Source organism: Sinohyriopsis cumingii, chromosome 4, assembly GCF_028554795.1.
Source record: "Sinohyriopsis cumingii isolate HCF-2022 chromosome 4, ASM2855479v2, whole genome shotgun sequence".
Classification (NCBI taxonomy): Eukaryota; Metazoa; Mollusca; class Bivalvia; order Unionida; family Unionidae; genus Sinohyriopsis; species Sinohyriopsis cumingii.
The window spans coordinates 24,465,957-24,488,189 of NC_142964.1; the positions used below are offsets into that span (position 1 = coordinate 24,465,957).

The window sequence follows — 22,233 nt, forward strand, 5'->3', positions numbered from 1 at the left end:
CAATTATAATAACGAATTAAATTTTCAGCTGAAACTGTCCATGAATATTTATTGGTTTGAAATAAATAGCTTCTTGCTTTACTTTACCGTAAACGATCCACATTTCTCACTGTAAATTCATCAGGGACAATCTTGAGCAAGCACAAAAATGTCATTTCCCGGCAATCATTAAATTACCTTCTCTTGAAATACATTAACGTAATCTATTACAAACTCCTTATGAAAGATTTATAATTGTTACCAATATACATGTAAGTATGCTGAATTTTAGGACTCCTCGCTAAATTTGTATGTATCTAATATTTTTGTCCATATCTATGTACTTCTAAGTACTAACAAAATCCATTCTTTTCCAGTGATCACATTTATTGTGTGTTGGACACCGTATTTCTTCATGTCAGCCATTTGGTGGTTTGATAAAGAACTGGCTAGAACCATCCTGGACCAGAAAGTCCAGAGAGGCCTTTTCATCTTTGCTATATCCAATTCTTGTGCAAATCCGATTATTTACGGTATGTATTTGCCAGATTATTTTATTTCTTTCAAAATTAGCCTCATATAATATAAAATAATTATGCCAACTAGTTTTTCATATCGGATGTGATTACCTCCGACTAATTTTAGCATATCGGATATAATTATCTCCGATTAATTTTAGCATATCGGATGTAATTACCTCTAGTTTTAGCATATCGCATGTAATTACCTCCAACTAATTTTAGCATATTGGATGTAATTACCTCTGAATAATTATGCATATCGGATGTAATTACCTCAAGCTAAGCTTAGCATACCGGAGGTAATTAGTTCTAGATCGTAGAGATTACTAGTATATAAAGCAGCAGAGGGGGCGAATCGGACATTTTGTCCAATCGTTATTTTGCTTAATTATTACTTTCTGCACTCAACGATCTAGTGTCGTCAGCGCCTGGTAAAAAAAAAAAACGACGTCGTCGTTGGGGGATCGTCCAAACGTCATTTGGTTTAATTAACACCTTCTGCGCGCCGATCCCCAGCGTCGTCAGCGTCCGGTAAGCACATCGACGACCGCGTCGATGTCATTGCCCCCTCTGCTGCTATGATCTTACAAACAGAGTGATCACTAACTCCTCCTCTTGCAGATCGATTAGGTTATTTGACTGATCGGTAAGTCTAAAATTAATTCTCGTTAAAAACCGATCATGGCATCGCATATAGACCGGATTAATCGGACTCTCAATGATCAAAAATCCCGGAGGGGCTGTTGGTGAAAACGAATAAAGGATATACCCCTGTTGAGCTTGATTTGATTGCTTGGTATCCACCTGATAACTCCCTTCGATAACATCACACACTAGATTGATCGCTATCACTGATGCGATATTTACGTTGTATGGAGCAATATGCCTACCACCATCTCCGTTATCGTGTCTGAGGATAGTTGATGGGGGGGGTGTCCGCGGGTGGATTCTCAGGCCATCCTAGTATGGTTCTTATTGAACTGTTATAAATATCAACCATATACCCCGGTGTGCTTATTTCAATCGTCGACGATAACGTCGGTTCATGAACCGTAATAGCGATTTTTGATTCCTTTCCTGTGATCGATTTTATCCTGCGTTGAAATTCTTTATTGATTTGCTCTATTTGGTATGACCCAGTTGGTATTGTAACCTCCTCCCAGTTTGGGGTCCCATCGGGTTTATTTGTCCGTGCAAAAACCAGCGAGTTATTAGGTTGTTGTCCGTTAAATGCGTCCGCTCGGATATTAGGCCAACTGTGATATACTCGCAATTTTGCCAGCGCTATTTCCTTTACTGGAACCGGTGATGGAAAGTTCACACTGAATTCGGGTTTCGTTGATGTTATCGATATCATACTTGTTTGTACCGGAGTGGTGTTCTCCGCGATCCGCTGAAGTAATTGAGACCCTTCGGGGTTCAGCGACATTATTATTATTCGTTGTTTTTAGTGTCTAATTTTAACAACCAGGTGGTTTCGGCTTCCAGTTGAAAATCCTCGATTTTTGACATCGCGGAGCTATATAACTGGACCATCGTGGAGAATTCAACATCGGATACGAACAAATTATCAATCGATAACGAGATCAACCCGGATAATTTCGAGTATGCGTCGGATACTATTTGATGTTTTACTGTATACTCGTTGAGTTTTTTCTGAAAACACGATGATATCTTCCTAGTGATTGCGTTGGCAACTCCAGCAACTGTTGTCATTGCGGAGACAGCGATTGGAACAGCGATCGGGGTTATCGTGGTCACCGTGGATAAAATAACACCGGCGCCAGCTACTATACCCGACACCGAGTACACGACCGCGTCGATGGCGGTTATTTTACGACGGTATTTTTTTATTTTTGCACGGTATTGTTCGGAAAGCGTTTTCAAGTTCGCGGAAAATTCTTTTGCGGTATCGAATCGATATTGATGTGACGTCGGTGATACCTCTGATTCAATTTCCTTGGTGGTCATTTTTATTTTAAAAGAGCTAGTGTTTTTAATTACTTAGATTCGCTGCAAATTCCACATACCATGTAATGTTTGCCCGGGCTAGATTTCTATCAACGGCATAAATTGTAAACTGTTCAGTTGCGTTCCTGTCTATAATTGTTGATATTGTATTGTTAAACCCGGATGATCTCGACGATAATATATTAAACTGCATCATTGAAACCAGTGTCAATCGATAAATACCCTTGACAGTTGCGGTAATATTTACTGTATTCTGTGTAGGAGTCCAATCGAATGATCCATGCCGAATTGTGTATACTGTGTTGATGATGTTCTCATGAGGGATTTTTATTTTTTCGAATTGCTCTGCTACTCTCGGTAGTCCGTCTTTAATCGCTTCAACATCAGTTTTAATCGTTCCTATTTCCTGTATATGCGTGTCCACATCTTTTTTGTTCGCTGCAACCCTAGTAATGAGTGTATTTATTTCCTGTATATGCGTGTCTATACTTTTTTTGTTCGCTATAACATTAATTTTGAGTACTTCTATTTCCCCTTCATGCACGTCTATACTTTTTTTGCTCGCTATAGCATTAGTGTTAATTGTTTCTATTCTCTGTCTATGCGCGTCTACATTATTTATGATCGTTACAACATTAGTTTTGATTGTTTCTATTTCCCGTGTATGCGTGTCCATATTATTTATGATCGTTGTAACATCAGTTTTGATTGTTTCTATTTTCCGTCCATGCGAGTCTACATTATTTATGATCGTTGCAACATTAGCGCCGATTATTTCTATTTCCCGTTCATGCGCGTCTACACTCCTTTTGTTCGTTGCAACATCAGTTTTGATTGTTTCTATTTCCTGTCCATACGCAGTGATATCATTTATAGTTATTGTGATTTCATCCGGTTTGGCATTTTTTTTACCAAGGAATTTATCAAAGTTGTCATCGATCCTGTTAACATTTTTTCGTAACGAGGTAAATTGGCCCGACAGCGTCGTAAACTCCAAAATAGTATTTTTTATTGTTGCAAGATTCGGTTCGGTTACCGTCGGGGTTCCAAAAAAACTAGCGGTAGTGAGTTGTATATCGGTGACAGATTTTTTCACCTCGGTGGCAGATTTTTTCACATGCGCGTCAAGTTCGATCACGGATTCATTCAACCTTATAGTACCGTCTCGGATTAATTCTATTATTCTCTCTATCTCCACTATATGTTTACCTGGTCTGAGTCGTCCGTCGCTGGTATACAGCGCGATAGCGTTCTCGGCGGCATCACGCTGTCGTATTAAAACGTCATTCAGTGACACATTACCGGATTTCAATTTACCCTGGCGGTCTTGAAATACAACTATTTCGCCCGGGTCAACACTTGTTAGATTCAACATATCAGCGATTTCATCCTCAATTAGTTTTTTTATGTCGGCGGCGGCCGTTTCCGTGGATTCTTTCAGCGCCGAAACCGGTCGTCCCCAAATATCAATCATTATTATCTAATGTAATTGTCTCTAAATTTCCCACTAGTGTATTCGTTTACAACCACATGAGGTGGTTTTCGCGATGATGAAATCGCCGCAAGTACGTTTAATACCTCACGGCCACATATCGGTGGGTCACTTAATCGCTGTGTTGGCAGCGTGGAATAAAAAACCCGGGCCGAACACGCCCGGGCTGAACACGCCCGGATATACCGCATGAACTCTTTCGGCGGGGCTAACCCGTATGAATCAAAATAGACGATCGCACGCGGATCAATCGCGTATGCAACCCAATGAGTTCCCGCTCCGGAGGACCCATCGAGGTTAATTATGCCTGTTTCAGTATTCCTTGGGGCCGCCGGTAATTGATCCCTCATAAAAACACCTCTGAAGTTTTTTATCGCTAGCGCGTTTGCGGCGTCTATTAAATCAAAATTAGACATTGGAGTCATTAAACGGTTCCCGGTAGTCTTAGACCCTTTCCCGAGTACCATGAATACGGGGTTCCCGGTAGTCTTAGACCCTTTCCGGCCACGGGTCGTTTTTTTTTGTAGCCTTTCCCGGTTGCCTTCTTCAATGCCATTCCCGCCGCGGTACCAACGGCCCCCAACGCCGCCGCCTTAGCCACTGCTGGTGCGGCCGCGGCAATCAACGCTGGAATCGCAGCTAACAGCGGAAATATCCCACCGGTCTTTTCCATGTTTTTAATTGCTGCGGCTGAAAAATCTATTTGAACACCCTTTTTATTCTTCATCGCATCATTGAAATGTTTTATTTGACGCGCCGTCAACGATATCTTATGATTACCACCCGCCATCTGTGACGGCTTCAGCGTTATTGTGATCCCGCATTGTTTAGCCGACTTTGATCGTAATTTCTTGACTTGACCATCAGTCAACTCTACACTGACGACACTATACGACATTTTATTGTAAACGCGTTTTGTGCTTTCAATTACATATTTTCCACTGGCGCATCAACGATTCTCATTCGTCCACCAACACCTTCTAGCAGCATTGATTTATCGCTGAGAATGACAGCAACCGCTCTATAATTAACACCACCCGGGGCTATACGAGCTCTGAAGTGTATATCAACGACGGATTGTCTCGTTAAATCAAGATGTTCCAGCGAAAAATAATAAATCGGATACAGGTTTTTAAAATCAAGTTGTGATATTTGCAAACCAGTGTCGACGTTTTGATCACGACCCATATACGACAGCAATCGATGATACACACGTGCGATATGGTTGTCGCCGTAATTAAGCTGTATATCCTCGGATGGTTCCTGTTGTCCGTTTATTCTCAGCGAAACATCCCTGACTCCTAATTGATCAAATATCATATGGCTGCGTTCTTGACTACCCAATCGTTCCCTATTCTGCAGCGCTATGAATATATGACGCGGGGCTGAAACACCCTGTTTTGACGCCAGGTGCCATGTAAACGTATCGGCGACGTTATCCTCTTTAGCATCAGTTGTTACCGCTAGCCAACTCAACAACGATTTCCCTCCCTGTTCCATAAATGCTAACAATCGTGCTTCCGTGGTAACTGATGGAGTCAGCACCGGCATCCACAATGCCATTTTAGTTAAAACGACTTTACCGGCAGCGACGCCAGCAGCACGCCATATTGCATTGTTATCATCGCCCCTTCGCGTCAGCGCGATTGTATGCTTAGCCCCATAGACAACTTTTCTGACATTTCTGCAGAATCCAAATATGTGATGGAGTGGAATCGCGCATGAAAACTTTCGGCGTGGTCCTTGCAACATTCCTACTCGTGCTGCGAATCCCATATTGTAATTATCGTTAAGACTTTTTATAATATTGAAATTAGCGCCTGGTTTTGCTCTGCGGTCTGGGTTATTTGCTTCAGCCTGTGGGTCAGTTGCGGTATCTCTTTCCACCAGCACGTTAACGTACTGAAGATGGTCAGCGTTATTGGTGGAGTCCTTTGCGAACATTATAGATGGGCCCGCCGATCTTGTGTAATCATCCGAGTATCTCGCCAACCCAATTATCGTCGTTGCAACATCAACCTCGCGTTCTATTGATTCAATTTCTCGCCCGTCAATAAGATATCTAGCGCTCTCAAATAACGCCATGATACCGTTGTTGACGAAGCCAACTCGAACACGATGGTCATCTGCGTATGGTGCATTATCGGCGGCATTTGTCACGAGTTCTCCCTCGATTTCGATAAACGCTTCACACGGCAAAAAATATTTACTGGTATCTTGGACTTGAAGTTCAATTCGCGATCGTAGGTCGGGTTGCGCTGCATAATAAGAATAATATTGATAATCGCGGACAGAATCATCCCTGTGCACTGGGGCATCCATATCAAACGCGGGATCAGCGGTTCGCGCAAACATTTTATTATTTATCATGTTGATGTTTTCAATTGCGATTTTTTCGTCGTAAATTCTTTGAATTTAAACCACTTCCCGCTATCGCGTTCATGAGCGCGTTGGTTGACGCATCGGCGGATGGCGAAGTCGCCAACGACGGAGTCGTCGCCAACGACTCTAATTTTTCTTCCACGGCGTTATTTATTACTTTACTGACATTTGCAGGCATCACTGTCGTTGATGGCATTACCGGTGGTTTCTGTTTTTTTCTCTTGGATTTCACCAATGACATTAGTTTGTCCCGCGCGGCTGAAAGCGCCTTTCCGGCAACATCTCCAATAGCACTAATTCCCTTATCACGAATAACATCAATAGCCTTCATTCCTAATTGTTTGGCTAACGGCGCTACTTTTGGAGCCATTCTTGTAAATAACCCCGCAATGGTGCTACCGAGACCGTCTCCATAGTACGCGTGGTAAACAGGCAATCGCGAGTTTACCACGTAGACGAGTACTGGTTTATCATGGTTGTAGTGTATGATCATCCTTATTAAAAACACCAGTTTTCCAATTAATCATCCACGAGTTCGTCTATGAGCGTTCGATATGCATTAATGTCCATAATACCGCCTGCAAATAACCGCTTGCAAATATCAGCGGCCTCATTGATTATTTCCGTAGAGTTATTTCCGGCTCGTTTTCCTCCAATTAGTACCTCTAGCCGTGATATATCACTGAGAACACTACCAGGACAGGTAACGCCGTAGGATTCTTTACCAACAGGGTATCCTTTTCCTTTTTTTGGTGTTATACTCTTAACTTCCTTGTGGAATTCATCGTAATCGGGATCACCACGATGTGGTAATGCTTCTTTATGTTTACTCGCTAAATACACTATTCTTGCCCAGTCCTTTAACGACTTTATATTTTTCTCGTAACCGCTATTGATATGCTTCTTATCTCGTATGCTCTTAGCAAAATTGTTGGCAGCAAAATTAATTAATTCTTCCCTGCTGCTTAAGCCTCTAATTTCATCTATTGTGCTCTTCTTGAGTACAATACGGGGTATATTCCCCTCTTTTTCTTCCGGTATTTCTTCTTCTGGTATTTCCTCTTCTGGTATTTCTTCTTCCGGTTCTTTCGCAGTAGCACCTAGTTCTTCTTCATCGGCCATTGTAACATAGGGTTCTTGTGGTTCGGTTATAGCGAGTGGTGGCGGCCTCCGTGTTGTAGCAGCCGCTATTTTTGCAGGAAGTGTTTCTAAAGACCTTTTTGTTTGTTCGGTCTGAGCCGCTATCTTTTCAAGCGCACCAAGAACGGGTACAGTTACCGCCGTAACATCTTTGGTCGCTTTAGTTACCGGGGCAAAGAGTTGTTCGCTTCCAACAGTAAAATCGGTTTGTAGTTGCTGCCGCGTTTGAAGTTGTTCTCGGACCCTGTCTCGTAACGGTATAAACTTTTTAAGCGCTGCTAGCCGCTCTCTGGCTAGCCGAGTAGTAAGTGATTCGCCTACCATTATTGCAATTGCGAAGCAATTTCTAATTTCTCGCCGGAGTTTTCGTCTATAATCCTTCTAATGTTTTTGATCTTACTAGAAATCTCCCGGCGTCGTTCATAAACACGTCCGAGTTTTTTTCGTATTATTTCAACGGCAGTAAATAGTCCAATGAATGCATTTGCGTCATTGTGGTACAAGTTTTCATTAATCGTATGTTGTAATCGTTTTATAAAAAAGTACTCGCGGGCCAGGGTAAAACGCCCCCGTTTCGATTGTTCGTTAATAATCTCATAATCGGATAATATTTTTTCGCTGTCGAGACCATCAGATAATTCAATTCCTTGATTTTTTAATTTTGAAATCTCGGCTAATATATTATTGATGTCTTCGATATTCATTATTCTTATAAAACATCTTATTTTTAAATAAAAAAAAAATGAAACCCCGCGTATCAACCCCGAGGTGTTTAACAACACTGAATACTTTGTTTTCTTCCGGAACAGACAATTTATTGATTATAACGTTTCACACTGTCATGGCGACTTCGTCAGCGCCATGGGCGCCGGTGGTCTTGTCACGGTGACTTCGTATCTATATATGAAAATCGAATTCTGTGACCCGTCTTTTTTGAGATCGCTGTTTTAGTTATATTCTCTGCAACATCTCGAACTGAGGCTCTACAAATATCGAAATATTTTCCTGCCTCATTCATCGACTGAAATATTTTTTCTTCGTGCGTTGATGTATCAAACGATTTAACACCCCTTGCTTGCTTTGAAAACTTGCCAGTTTGGCCTTTTTTACTGTTTTCACTCTGAGAGATGGCTTGCAGGTTTATAAGAGAATTATCAGTCTTATTATTATTAATATGATCAATCACAAGCCCATTCTCGATTAATCCGTTAAATGCTTCAAATACCACCCTGTGAACAAGATAAATTTTCCCCCCGGCACCAAACATCAAATACCCGTGATTATTTACGGTACCAACTGGGTTTTTTAGTCTGCGGTTTCTAACAATGCCGTCGCGAGATGCCTCGTAATTGACAAGCAGGGGGTGAAGTCTGAACTCTTGGTCCATTTGTATAATAATACTACTTGTCTAATTTATTATTTGGTTTAATTATAAACCTTGCAATGTAGTCCTGAGGAGTTTTGATGACGAAGTCTGCGGTGGGGTCAATGACGGCGTTTTTAATTCGCTTGTCATAATAGCGTTTTAGTTCCCTGTATCGCTTTCCGCCACAATTGATACACAACTGCGATTTTCCTCTTACACCGACGTGGCAAACCAAGCACGGTAGGGGGCCAAGAGAGCCATTACGAACGCTTTGTAAATGGTATCCGCAGAATTCACCTCTACATGATTTATTGCACGGGTTTGTCGACCCAATCATCAACCATTTGCAGTGATTCATTATACTATATTCTTTCATTTAAATACTTGTTTTAATTATATGGATGAGTTCGAGAGATTAGCAGCAATTAAGCCCCGGAAAAATATTAAGTTCAATCTCGATAGAGTCCTCAAGGACACACCAAAAGCGTTAATAAACGATAAAACCCTGTTGAGTAAAATACGCGATTGTATCAATGAATTCAAGCGTGATGGCGCATCTCACAGTTGGTCAACATTTCGAATTGATGGCATTGTTGATGCTACCATGAACGACAACCGCGCAGCAACGATAATATCACAACTTGACGGTAAAAGATATTTCTTCAGAGTAAAATTCATTGTCCGGGTGAAATCAGGCGATTGGATCATACGTGATAAATTTGAACCGGTTCTCAGCGACAAGAAAACAGTCATTGTCAGCCGCGACTCCAAGCCGGGGTTGTTAACCGGAATTGACAGACTATACTATGAACGAGCGTATCCTGAAACAGCAGTTGTTTATGGAATATACCCGTTAAATAAGAAACCTGATATCGGAAAACTGAAACCGATGAAACAGTCAACCGGGATAAATTGTGTAGCAGAACGAATAATAGAGCATTTTACAAATGCGTGTCGAGGAAACAAATTGACTGATTTACGACGTAGCAAAATCAACCAGTGGGAACTAACCGTAAAAGAGCGTGGAGCGACCATCAGCGACATAGCGAGATTAGAAACATCGCTGAGATTTCCAATAACCGTTACAACGATAACCGGTGAAGTATTATACGAATCGAAGTATAAATCGAAGGGAGCCCCAATCAAAATTATTGATCATAACGAACACGCATGGACGCCCGCGATCACAATATTTCCACGGGATAGAACAGTAAAGTATATACCTGAAGAATTTTTAGGAGAAGAATTCTCCCGGGATGGTTTTCTCGCGGAGAGGAAACTATTTGATGCTATTGCCTACTTGTGTAAAAACGACCCTGTATCAATGCGGTTACTTCGCAGCGCTGAAAACGATGCGGATACCTTTGATCAGTTTGTAAGACCAAACGGCGAATTATATCGCACTGAAGCATTTCACAACAGGATGAAAAAAACCGCCATGGAATTTGAAGAGCATGATGAACAACTACTAACAAATTGTTTTACGATTCCATCGGTTGTAGCTCATGTTGCAGCAAGGAAAAATGCGTGGAGACCAACGCGCAAGGAATTTTTACCAGATGTACAATCCAGTTGTTTGGAGTATTATCACGGTGGATTATGGAACACTGAATACAACCGCGACGCTATGATCTCGGTTGATATGGTTGCCTGTTATCCAGCGAGTTTTCTCGGGTATGGATCCGCAGCTGAGTATTTCAAACGATTTGGACACCCCAGACATGAAATGACTCGTGTTGCTATTAATGGACCACTACCTGATTTTGATTTAACCGGATTCGCTCGCATAGTATCATTTGAATTCGCGGCAGGACTCCATCGCTGTTGCTATATTTGGATCGGTAGACACATGGCTGAAAAGAAGTGGCTGCCAATAGCGCTGCTACGGTATATGATTGATTGTAGCATGCTAGTTTCGTTGATTGTCAGTGACGCGATTATATCATACCGGGCGCAGACTGAAGTCTGGTTACCAGAACCAGAGTGTCTAGATAGCATAATTGATGAATCCAGAAAACACATTGATGCCGACGAGGAATATATCATCGAATGGTCCAGGAGGATATTCAACCAACGAAACCACGAGGCAAAAGATCTCGGTAGAAGAATAATTGGTAAGTTTACACAAGGTGGAAAAAACTGCGATTACAAACGATATTGCTCACGGCTGATTATAGATGACGCAGAATATGATTTCGTAATCAAGGACGCAGTGGCGAAAAATAGATACGTGAACTGCAAAACAGCTTTCTTGTCCAATGGAACAAAGTTGGGTACAGTTGTTTCCTACAGCGATGGAGACAGCCCCGCGTATCCACATTTGAGGGCGTCTATGCTGGGTTACGCCGCTATCAATTTATTCTCGATGATAAATAGATTCCCCGATACCGCGGTTAGAGTAGCCGTTGATTCATTTTATATTGACGTAAAGTATAAGAAAAACGTAACCGAGTTTACTAGTCCGGACGAGAGTTGGGGTACATGGAGAATTAAAGAAGAAATACGACGCGATTATTCCCCGTCAGCAAATGTCATCGTTGAGAACAATTACCTACGCGGTAATAATTTATCAGAATGGTCTAATGCACCATCGTGTTCTGATCCAATTTGTAGACACAAAACAGTTTATTTAAGCGGCTGTGGCGGGTCAGGAAAGACGACTCGGGCAATTGAATTATTTCGAACGCGGGCAAGTATAATCGTGCTTACACCGACCCATAGACTAGCGCGAGAGATAAAACAACGAAATGTTGACTCCGTTACTTATCACAGCTTTTTTCGATACAGCGGCGGTGAGTGGACTCCTGATCGAATGGGTGAAAAATTTATTCCCGACATTATCATCTGGGATGAGATATGTACTGTTTCGTTAGATACTTTACAAATGTTTCTTGAGTGGTTGCTGCGCGCGAATACAGCAGTAATCATGTGTGGGGACCATGGCCAACCACCACCATTTGTCGGCGAGGGTCCACATGATTGGTTGAGCGGGTTCGTGGACTATTATGAAGAAACCGATACTGATTACCGAGCACTTGATGAACAACTGCGCGAGGTTAAAAAACTAATCAGATTACAGCCGGATAGAGTTCAGTGTGAAATAATCCGCGAGGTGATTCCGGAAACGCCGTTGAATGAATTCTGGGAAACATGGAGACCAAACGATTTGATTGTAGCGAGTAGAAAGATAGTCAGAGACACACTTCAGCGGAAGTTGTTTACGTTGCATAAGGAAAAGTTTCCAACGCGTCCAGTGCCGTTATGTTATAGACCCGCGGACACACGGCGGCAGAACATTGAAGTTGAAATTCCAGCCCCGACAGCGTCGGGGACAAAAAAACAAATTCTCGTGCTGAATGATATCGTGCTCGTTGATATCGGTGTCGTCGAGGACGCGCTACGTGCTGATAAATCCCCGTGGACGCTAGGATACGCAACAACAATACATTCCTCGCAGGGACTAACCATCACGGACACAATTGTTTGGATAGTTGATAATCGCATCGAATGGTCGAATCTAGTCTATCTTGCAGTGTCCAGAGTACGAAGGATAAATCAGCTTCGAAGAATTGTTATTGACGAAGCCACCGACGAAGCCGGCGACAAAGTCACCATCGATGCAAGCGTCATTGATAGAAAACTCTCGGGTTACCGCCAACAGGATAAAAAAAAACAGCGGCGTTTTGATATTGATGCCGAATTAATAATCTCGCTACGACAACAACAGAATAATCACTGCGCGAGTTGCAATTGTATAATGAGTTGGCGTTATTCGGATAAAGACACTCGCCAATTTACCGTGGATAGGATCGATAACAGTCTCGGTCATGTCAAAAACAATGTGAGGTTGACCTGTCTTGAGTGCAATAGACGCAACGGCGCTAGTTAAGACCACGTGGGGGCAATTGAGTATCGTTAGGTATCACTTGTAGTTGCTCGCGTGTAAATCCGCGCTGAGGAGCAGTTGAATCCAGTCTATAGATCGGTGGTCTACCAGTTGATCGTGTTATCGTTGATATGTTATGTGTGGTAACACTCCAAATAGGATCAGTAGCTCTTTTTTTACCGCCTTCAAGCTCTCCTGGTTCATATAGATATCTAACAGTGACATCGCCAAGAATCGGCTTGGAAACGCTATTTATTTTTGATTTTCCGGGTATATACTCGTATTTAATCGCGTCGCTGGGCTTCATGTTGATTGCTCGGGTAATCTCGTTATTTAACGCTGCAATTACACCTGGCAACCTTTTAACCCATTCACGAGATCGTTTTTCTTGGATGAATTCCTTCGCGTATTGATATCCAAATAACCGTTCAGCGAGAGTCCGATTGAATCGTTCAACAATTGCCTGATCACGATGTAGCGCAGTATGACCTCGTCGTATCGCGACGCTATGATGTTTCAGCGTTGATAAAACAGCGCCGCGAAATTCACTACCGGGATCAACTTGTAATAGATTTGGCCAGCGCAGAGGGCCTCTTCGATAAATCCGCTCAAACGCAGCGGCTACTTCAGTTGCCGACTTTGTTTTTAACGGCTCCGCTTGTTTGTATCGACTCGCAACATCAACTACGGTTAGCGCGTATTTGTAACCGTTGTCATGCGGCAAAAATAGTATATCAGCCTGATGAACTTCATTAGGTACGCTGACATCAAAGCGCGAGAAGTTGATTTGTTTAGGCGGTGGTAGATAGATTTGCCATATAGCCTGTTTGGATAACCAATTAGCCGCAGTGGTCTTTGTTACCTTTGCAGCGCTTGCAAGCTTACCAATTGCGGCCTTCCCCTTCCAGTATCCTCTCGGAGAATAATAGATGGATTCCATGTTGTTATTATAAACGCTATCGTTTTCAATTACCAGCGCCAGAAGCTCCGCTTCCAATCATTAATTTACCTTTCATAGCCGATTTTACCAACCATGAGGCCAATTTTTCTTTGACGGATTTATCAGGAATAGCATTTAATGCGTGAATTAATTTTACATCCGCGATATGACGCTGTTGCAGATCGCTACTTTTGTAAGCAACATCATGAGCATGACACGCCTTATCGATAGCGTTTATTGGATACTCACCGGGTTTGGGCTGATTTTGATCATCGAGTCTAATATCTAATCGTGTTCCGGGGCCACAGTAGTTATATCCTGGGAGGTGTTTTTCTCCTGGATACTTTGCCCACGGTGTTCCGGGGAGTTTTGCCAATTTGGCTGCGATGTCACCTCCTCGCTTTTTTTTAAAACATCTCCGGGTCTAATAGAAATAAATCTAAATTTCTTTGTACCGCATTGTACACACTTGCCAGTAAGGGCCGATCTGTTATTTCTTGTTGTAGCGGTTGTCATATCATTTGTGCCAGTACGTACTCTACACTTCACACAATATAGATCCATAATTTATGTATAGAGATATGAATATAATTGATTTTTCGGCGACTAAAACAAGAGAACCAGTTAAGCATGTTGCAGCGTTACCAAACTCGATCCGGATGATTATCATCGGACCATCTGGATCCGGCAAGACGCAATTGTTACTCAATTTAATAATGAGATGGATGAAGTGGGATAAGTTGTATTTGGTTGCTCCTAGCGTAGATGATCAACGATGCTACGAGGTGTTGAAAGATTTCAACGAGAATGCATCAGCGATCGCTAAAAAAAATGTTATTGAGTTTATTACGGATATCAATGATGCACCGGGTATTGATGATATTGATGGCGACGTTAACAATCTAGTCGCGTACGATGATGTTATGTTAGACAATCAAAAAAACCCAGCTAGGATATTTTCCAGAGGCAGGCATAAAAACACTGACGTGATATATGTCACTCAACGATACACTCAGATTCCAAAAGTAATTAGAGACAACTGTAATATTCTTGCTGTGTTCAACGGCGTTGATACACACACGCTACGAAATATTTGGCAGACATGGTGCGGCGGTGACATGGACTTTAATGTTTTTCGAAACTTTTTTAGTCATGCTCAGTCGACCCCACATGGATTCGTAACGATAAATTTACATGATCCTCGGACACGATATCGTATCGGACTTGACCAAATATTCGGTTAGTTGTAAATAATTTTCATTGTAAGCAGCAGAGGGGGCAATGACATCGACGCGGTCGTCGATGTGCTTACCGGACGCTGACGACGCTGGGGATCGGCGCGCAGAAGGTGTTAATTAAACCAAATGACGTTTGGACGATCCCCCAACGACGACGTCGTTTTTTTTTTTTACCAGGCGCTGACGACACTAGATCGTTGAGTGCAGAAAGTAATAATTAAGCAAAATAACGATTGGACAAAATGTCCGATTCGCCCCCTCTGCTGCTTATAAGTGTCGAATTCATACAAACTAGATATTTAGGACACTTATATATATATATATATATATATATATATATATATATATATATATATATATATATATATATATATATATATATATATATATATATATATATATATATATATATATATATATATATATATATATATATATATATATATATATATATATATATATATATATATAAGCAACTGGTAATCAAACAAACCCCTGGAACGAACCATACTTTTAAAATCTTCAGCAAATTAAAACAAAATATAACACCAAAGAATACCGGCATAAATTGTGTTCCTCTTGAAATCTGGTGGGCTAAAACTAGAAAGTGCTACGCATCCTTTTACTGCACATTTCAAATAATTAAGATGACGAGAAACATTTATTATATATATATACATAAAATCCATCCGAACTTTCCAATCAATTCCTCCTTTAAATGTACTAAACCTGGATTACATATATAGAACAGGTGTCGGAGACATACAGCACGCATGACACAAGGTGGAACGTCATGAGGTTTGTATGCACGCGAAGGGGAGCCAAAACTCTCGATTTTAACAGTGTTACTCTCTTATTGGTGACACGCGCTCATTCATTTTGTAATTAATGGAAAAGAGTGGCACACTATGTAAAATAGGTTGCCGCCCCTTGATACAGAATAATTACACCAATCGAGGTTTGGGAGTTCCTTTGCAGCAGTTCGATGCATTTTAGGTGTTGTTAAGATTAGATTTAATGGTATATCCTCCATGACTGCGTAATGTTTTCGCTCTATGGTCTTAAAATAAGTAACAAAAAGAGAGAAAACCATCAAGTTTTGGAACATTGAAAATATAACTTATTTCCCAAAAATATCAAGTGAAAAATTAAATTGATTTACAGTATGGTGAATGAAGTCATAAATAACCCGAAATGTTCTATCAAGTCCAAAGTATCGACTAATCCAAACGAGTTCCAGTGGTATTCCGAATGATGTTCTCTATTGTACTGGTGTACCAATAGTAATACATAAATCACTCTGATATAATCCAAAAATGTCTTTAAATGAATTCAGACTAAATACATAATAGCCACAATTCTAAATAAGCTGAATAATTCAAACACTTTGTAATTCCAATGAATGATAGAATTAAAAAAATAAATCCTCTCAAATAAATACAACTGAACATCTTCCAAGATTGGTGGTACTATTAAGAATGACTAATTTAATAGAACACATGCCACATATACCCATTATTAGTACTGCACTAATGCACACTTTAAACGTTTTCAGAATTGCAAAATGATTTTCAATAATAATAATAGATTGGTGAACTGCTTAATGGCATTTCAGCTCTGTCCTAGTTACGATTAAAAGGAACAACAGTGTATAGCGAAAATACATTGTAAAACTTGGTATTTCAATATAACAAAAGTTCATACAATTAAAGGTCATGCGTGCAGATGCTTTACATGTCTCTGGAACCCTTGTACCTGTATCCAGCATAATGCTAAATACAAATACTTTATTACTAGAAATTGACATAATAACTGTTCATTTCTTATAAATATTTTAAATTTATGAACCAACCTACCACTTCTTCATGCGAACACCGTCGTATCAATTTCCACTCCACGTGAACGGATGTGATGTCGATAAGTCCAGGTCATCTGCTTCTTACCGTACGATCTTTTTCACACACGTGGCTGTGTAACCGTTTATGATCATTGGTCATACCTATAATAGTCACCCTTCTCCGAAATGACAAGTCTAATCAAGATGCACCTAGAAATATTTTAAATACAATTTTATTTGACAACCTACGACATCCAATTATAAACAGTATACATTATCTATTTTAGCTATATTTGCTATAGTGATACCGTTACCTGTAAATCAATTTAATGCAAGGTTACACACCTAAAATTGTACACGAAGTGACACAGTTAAGTGTACGACAAATTGAATGCAAAAGTAACACCGTTATATGTATAATAAATTAAATGCAAAGGTAACATTGATATATGTAAGACAGATTATACATGTGCAAAATAATTGCACTTTAAGACGCTTCATTATTCCCTGTTAAGGTTACTGATATTTGTGTTCATGTTATTTATGATCACATTTCGGAAATAATGGCATCCCACACAAAATAAATACATTTTGGGGGGACCTGGGTGTCATTGCGATGTGTACGAAAGGCGGTAATAGGTAAGCGCATAATTTTTGCACCAATAAGTTATGTTTGCTTTTAGGTTCTCTTTTTTGTTAAATACTTGCTCTAACTTAAAAGTGACATATATTCTTTGAACACATTTTCATCGTGTTCATAGTAAGAAAGTAAGACACTTGCAGGCACTAGATATGAGACGAATAAAACTGCCATTTTTCAAATTACCACAGTTTACAAATTGATTATCATAGTATGGCCATGACGAATCACTTGCAGTAATGAAGCAGAGGAATCATCACGCAATTTGGACAAACCTCCCATTTTTTCTATTGAAAGTATAGAATAAATGAATAATATAACAACAAAATCATATCTATACATAATTAGTTAACTTTTACGGATCAACCATTTAAAAAGAATTTTACGTTGAGCTTATCATGTAAACTATTTATTCTTCAATATAATACAATACATTGCATTTGATACACACGTATTATCTATTCATTCTCCATTATCGATCTATTTATTCTCCATTATCGCGGACAATATTGCACCATGATACATACATGTGAACTATTCATTTTTCAGTATGTATAGGTTAATGCATTTGTATGGGAACATATGAAAGAGTTTTTCAGATGGAATACTGCACGACCTTGGGAGTATAGTATATTCATCCGATAAAACAAATTCATATTGTCCCATACAAATGCAGTAACCTTTTTATTATATGCTCATTTTCTTATTCTACCTAATGTTTAATTATAATAACAAAATACACTACAAGAAACAAAGTAACTGAATGTATGCCGTATTCCAAATTAAATACATAAGCGCAGATTCATCATTACACAACGGCAACATTATTACTGCGCACATAACTCAGCCCAGATAAATTTGAACTTAGTCGCGCGCTCGGCATAACTTTCGAAAGAAAATGGCGTATCTAGTCAAAATTGAAATGTGGAGTCATATTGTGAATGAATGTGCTTTGCAACAACTTTTCCTTTTGATCTGGAATGAATAAAATTTTGTATTTTGTCGATTGTACGAAATTTTGTGATTATGGACTGGATTTACATGTGACAATTCTACATGAAATACATCGGATTGAAGAAGCGAGGGATACGCGTGTTGACATCTGAAAATTTGTTTCTGTTTCTGTCATTGAATTTTTGAAATCATAATGTGGGACAAATATGATGACTTTCTATTGCAATTATCAAAAAGACGCTATGAAATTTAGTGTTAATTTCATTTTGAGCGCAGTAAGGAGGATGTAATTGCACTTATATTCGAAATTTCAGTACAATTTCGAAATGTGTAATCAAAATGGAGGACCTATGACATGGCTCATGCAATTCGGATTTGCATAACTAAAAAAGTACATTTTGAGGAAAGTCAGGATGTAAAACTATAAGTATATTTTGTTTTGCCATTCTTAATACCAGCTAAAGAAGACAGTTTATGCCTTGTCACTTGTATGTTATTTGTAAGGACCCTTTCGGACGTCTACTGTATAGCTTGCCTAAATCCGAAACATTGTATCAAACAAGTTAACGCGGAATCTGCCAAAGCAGAAGGTGTGTGGCAGTCCACGAAAAATCTGCTTTACTTCATTCAGAAACACATTTAATCAACCAAAACTTAAAGCGCCTACTGCTTGAGTGTACATGATTTGTTTACAAATAAAAAAAATGCTAGCGTCTGCGTCCATTATTTGTTTACAATAGAAATTAGTTCTTTTATGAGTGCAATATGAAGTTGCATGCGAGTTCAGCATCGTAATATATTGAACAATTCTGACAATGCAATGTTAACGGAGAATATATGAGCATATAATTATTATAGATTACAGCATTTCTGTGGGAAAATATGAAATCGTTTTTATCGGGCTAATAATGCACTCCCAAGGTCGTGCAGTATTAGTCCGAAAAGGTCCATATTTTCCCATACAAATACACTAAACGTTTTATTATATATTCCTTTTGATTTTCTACCCAAGGCTTAATAATAAAAAAATACACTACAAGAAACAAAGTAATTGTATTCCACAATAAATACCCAACCGCAGATTCATCAATACACAGTAACAATATTAATGCTCACATAGTACCGCCCAGCGACCTTTGAACTTTGTCGCGTGCTTGACATTAGTTTAGAAAACTCTTGTTTTGGTCCTGACAAAATTGAAAATTCGAGTCATCTTGTGAATGAATGCGCATTGAAACAACTTTTTTAGTTTGTCTGGAATGGATTCAAATTGTTTTTTGTATGTTGAGCAAACTCAATTTTTCTTTTCTGCCTCTGATGGACTGGATTTTTAAAGCAGAGTCACTTCAGTACGATGCACATGTGATAGGAGTGTTGGAATTGAATCAACTTACCCTTTTCTGTTCTGTCACTGATTGTTTGGAAATAATGTGCGAAACATTAATTCTTTCAGTTGAAAATATATAACATATGCTATTTATATCACATTCATTTAGTTTTGAGTGCAGTTGAAAATGTACTCGAAATTACAGTACAACCTTGCGGTGTGTACCAAGTTTTCGAATCCCTGACATGGGCTTTGTAATTCGGATTTGTAATTTGCAGAACTAAGAAAGTACATTTTTGGAGAAATTCAAGATGCAACAATATAAATATATTTGTTGACATTCTTGTTACCAGTTAAAGAAGTCTTATGTTTATTGCCTGTCACTTGCAAGTGCTCTGTTGTTGGGACTCCAACTAAGTACATTACTTGTCTGGATTCTATCTCTAGCCAACATGCAAAACACTGTATCAATAAACTTAAGTGGGTAATTTGCAATGCAGCTGTGAACAAAAAAATTCTACGTCTTAACTGATTGGCTCTGAGGCTCTTCGTTTTCTACCAAAACCTTCAGCTCCATTTCTTTCTAATTTCGGATTTTGATTAACTTGTAAAATAGTACGCTGTCTGATAGACATGTTATGGCCCTTGGCCTCACTATGCTATGTTTATAGATCCTAGCGGGCAATGGTCAAAGATTGTACAATTATGTTTTATAGATCCCAGCGGGCACTGGTCATAGATTGTACAAATATGTTTTATAGATCCCAGAGGGCACTGGTCATAGATTGTACAAATATGTTTTATACATCCCAGAGGGCACTGGTCATAGATTGTACAATTATGTTTTATATTTCCTAGCGAGCACTGGTCATAGACTGTACAATTGTTTTATAGATCCTAGCGGGCACTGGTCATATATTGTACAGTTATGTTTCATAGATCCCAGCGGGCACTGCTCATAGATTGTACAGTTATGTTTTATATTTCCTAGTGGGCACTGGTCATAGATTGTACAATTGTTTTATAGATCCTAGCGGGCACTGGTCATAGATCGTACAATTATGTTTTATAGATCCTAGCGGGCACTGGTCATATATTGTACAATTCTGTTTTCGAAAACGAACATTTCTTCTAAATAACTGTTGAAATGATCAGAGTGATATTTTCGATACTGCTTATTTCATGATTGTTGAGGATATTGCTAATATCAAGTTCATTCGTTTGCTTGTTAGAAAGTTTCATTAGTGACTCAGTGAACTCGTCCACATCGTTAACTTTATTGCCTCTATTTTAAAATGGACGAAACAGCTTGTTACATTTTTCACAAACAAACCTAATTTACAAAAAAAAAGGCTAAAGCGTCTGCGACAGAAGCATACATTAGTTGTTTACAATCAATGTAGTTTTTTATACACGATACTATTTTTAGGCACACGTGCCTAGCAATATGAAGCCGTGCAGTATGGAAAACAACTGCATAATTCTGACACTGTATAGGTAACAGAATATGAGCATATAATAAAGTATACTATATATAATAGGATACAAACTCGTGAATTATTCATTATTCGCTACAGTATTAAACATTGCACTTGACACATACATGTGAACTATTCATTCTTCGTTACAGTACAACACATTGAACTTGATGCATACATGTGAATTACTCATTCTTCGTTACAGTACAAAACATTGCACTTGACACATACATGTGAACTATTCATTCTTCGTTACAGTACAAAACATTGCACTTGACGCATACATGTGAACTATTCATTCTTCATCACAGCACATAATACTGCGCTTTATACATACTTACCATTAGTACATTAACTCTAATAGCATCGAAGGTATAAAATATACCACAATCAATTTCCTTCTTGCAGGAATGTTTACAGCATCGTTGAGAAAGGAAGCGGCCAGGTGGAAGGTTTTGTTCCAGAGGCGCCTGAGTCGTATGGGCTTACACGCTGCCAAGCAGCCTACTTTGGAACAGAACATTGCTATGACGTAGACTATGGTCGATCTTCAGCACAAAACATCGTTTAGGGGTTGACTTGATTTTGTGTAAAAGTCGAAAGGCTTGGAATCAGATATGATCATGTGAATCATGTTTCGCTTGATTTATTAAAAGTAGGGATGAATGGTTGAAGCTAACACTTTGCACAATTTTCCTTTTAAATTACTCAGTAAAGATATATAATAGAAGGAACGGTATGCAAAGTAAGCATTGATGCCGTAAATGTAGAAGATATGTGGGATACCTAGATTATTCATTAGCTGAGTATTACGCTTTCTCGTGGAGTACAAGAGGACACTAAAAACAAATGATAAATTCCTGGATCAGCATCAGTTTGGGGCATTTTAAAAATCATTAAAATTAAAAGTCTGCCAAGAAATCATATAAAATTGCTAGTCCGCAGAAAAATTATTAAATATACCAGTCCGCAGAGAATCATTAAATGTACTAGTCCGCAGAAAAATCACTAAATGTACTAGCCCGTAAAGAAATCATTAAATGTACTAGTCAGCACAGACTAGGACAGGCAGTTAGCAAACA

The 22,233-nt window shown here is 39.4% G+C and overlaps 1 protein-coding gene across 1 annotated transcript in view; it reads left to right on the forward strand.

The window, feature by feature from the left end:
• The window catches only part of LOC149800819 (adipokinetic hormone/corazonin-related peptide receptor variant I-like), a 216,699-nt gene extending 194,869 nt beyond the window's left edge, over positions 1 to 21,830 (forward strand). The window contains exons 4-5 of the mRNA XM_089954813.1: positions 357 to 512; positions 21,560 to 21,830. Coding sequence (XP_089810939.1) covers positions 357 to 512; positions 21,560 to 21,687 — 284 coding nt within the window. The 3' untranslated portion in view covers positions 21,688 to 21,830. The remainder of the gene's footprint in view (positions 1 to 356; positions 513 to 21,559) is intronic.
• The last annotated feature ends 403 nt before the right edge of the window (positions 21,831 to 22,233 follow it).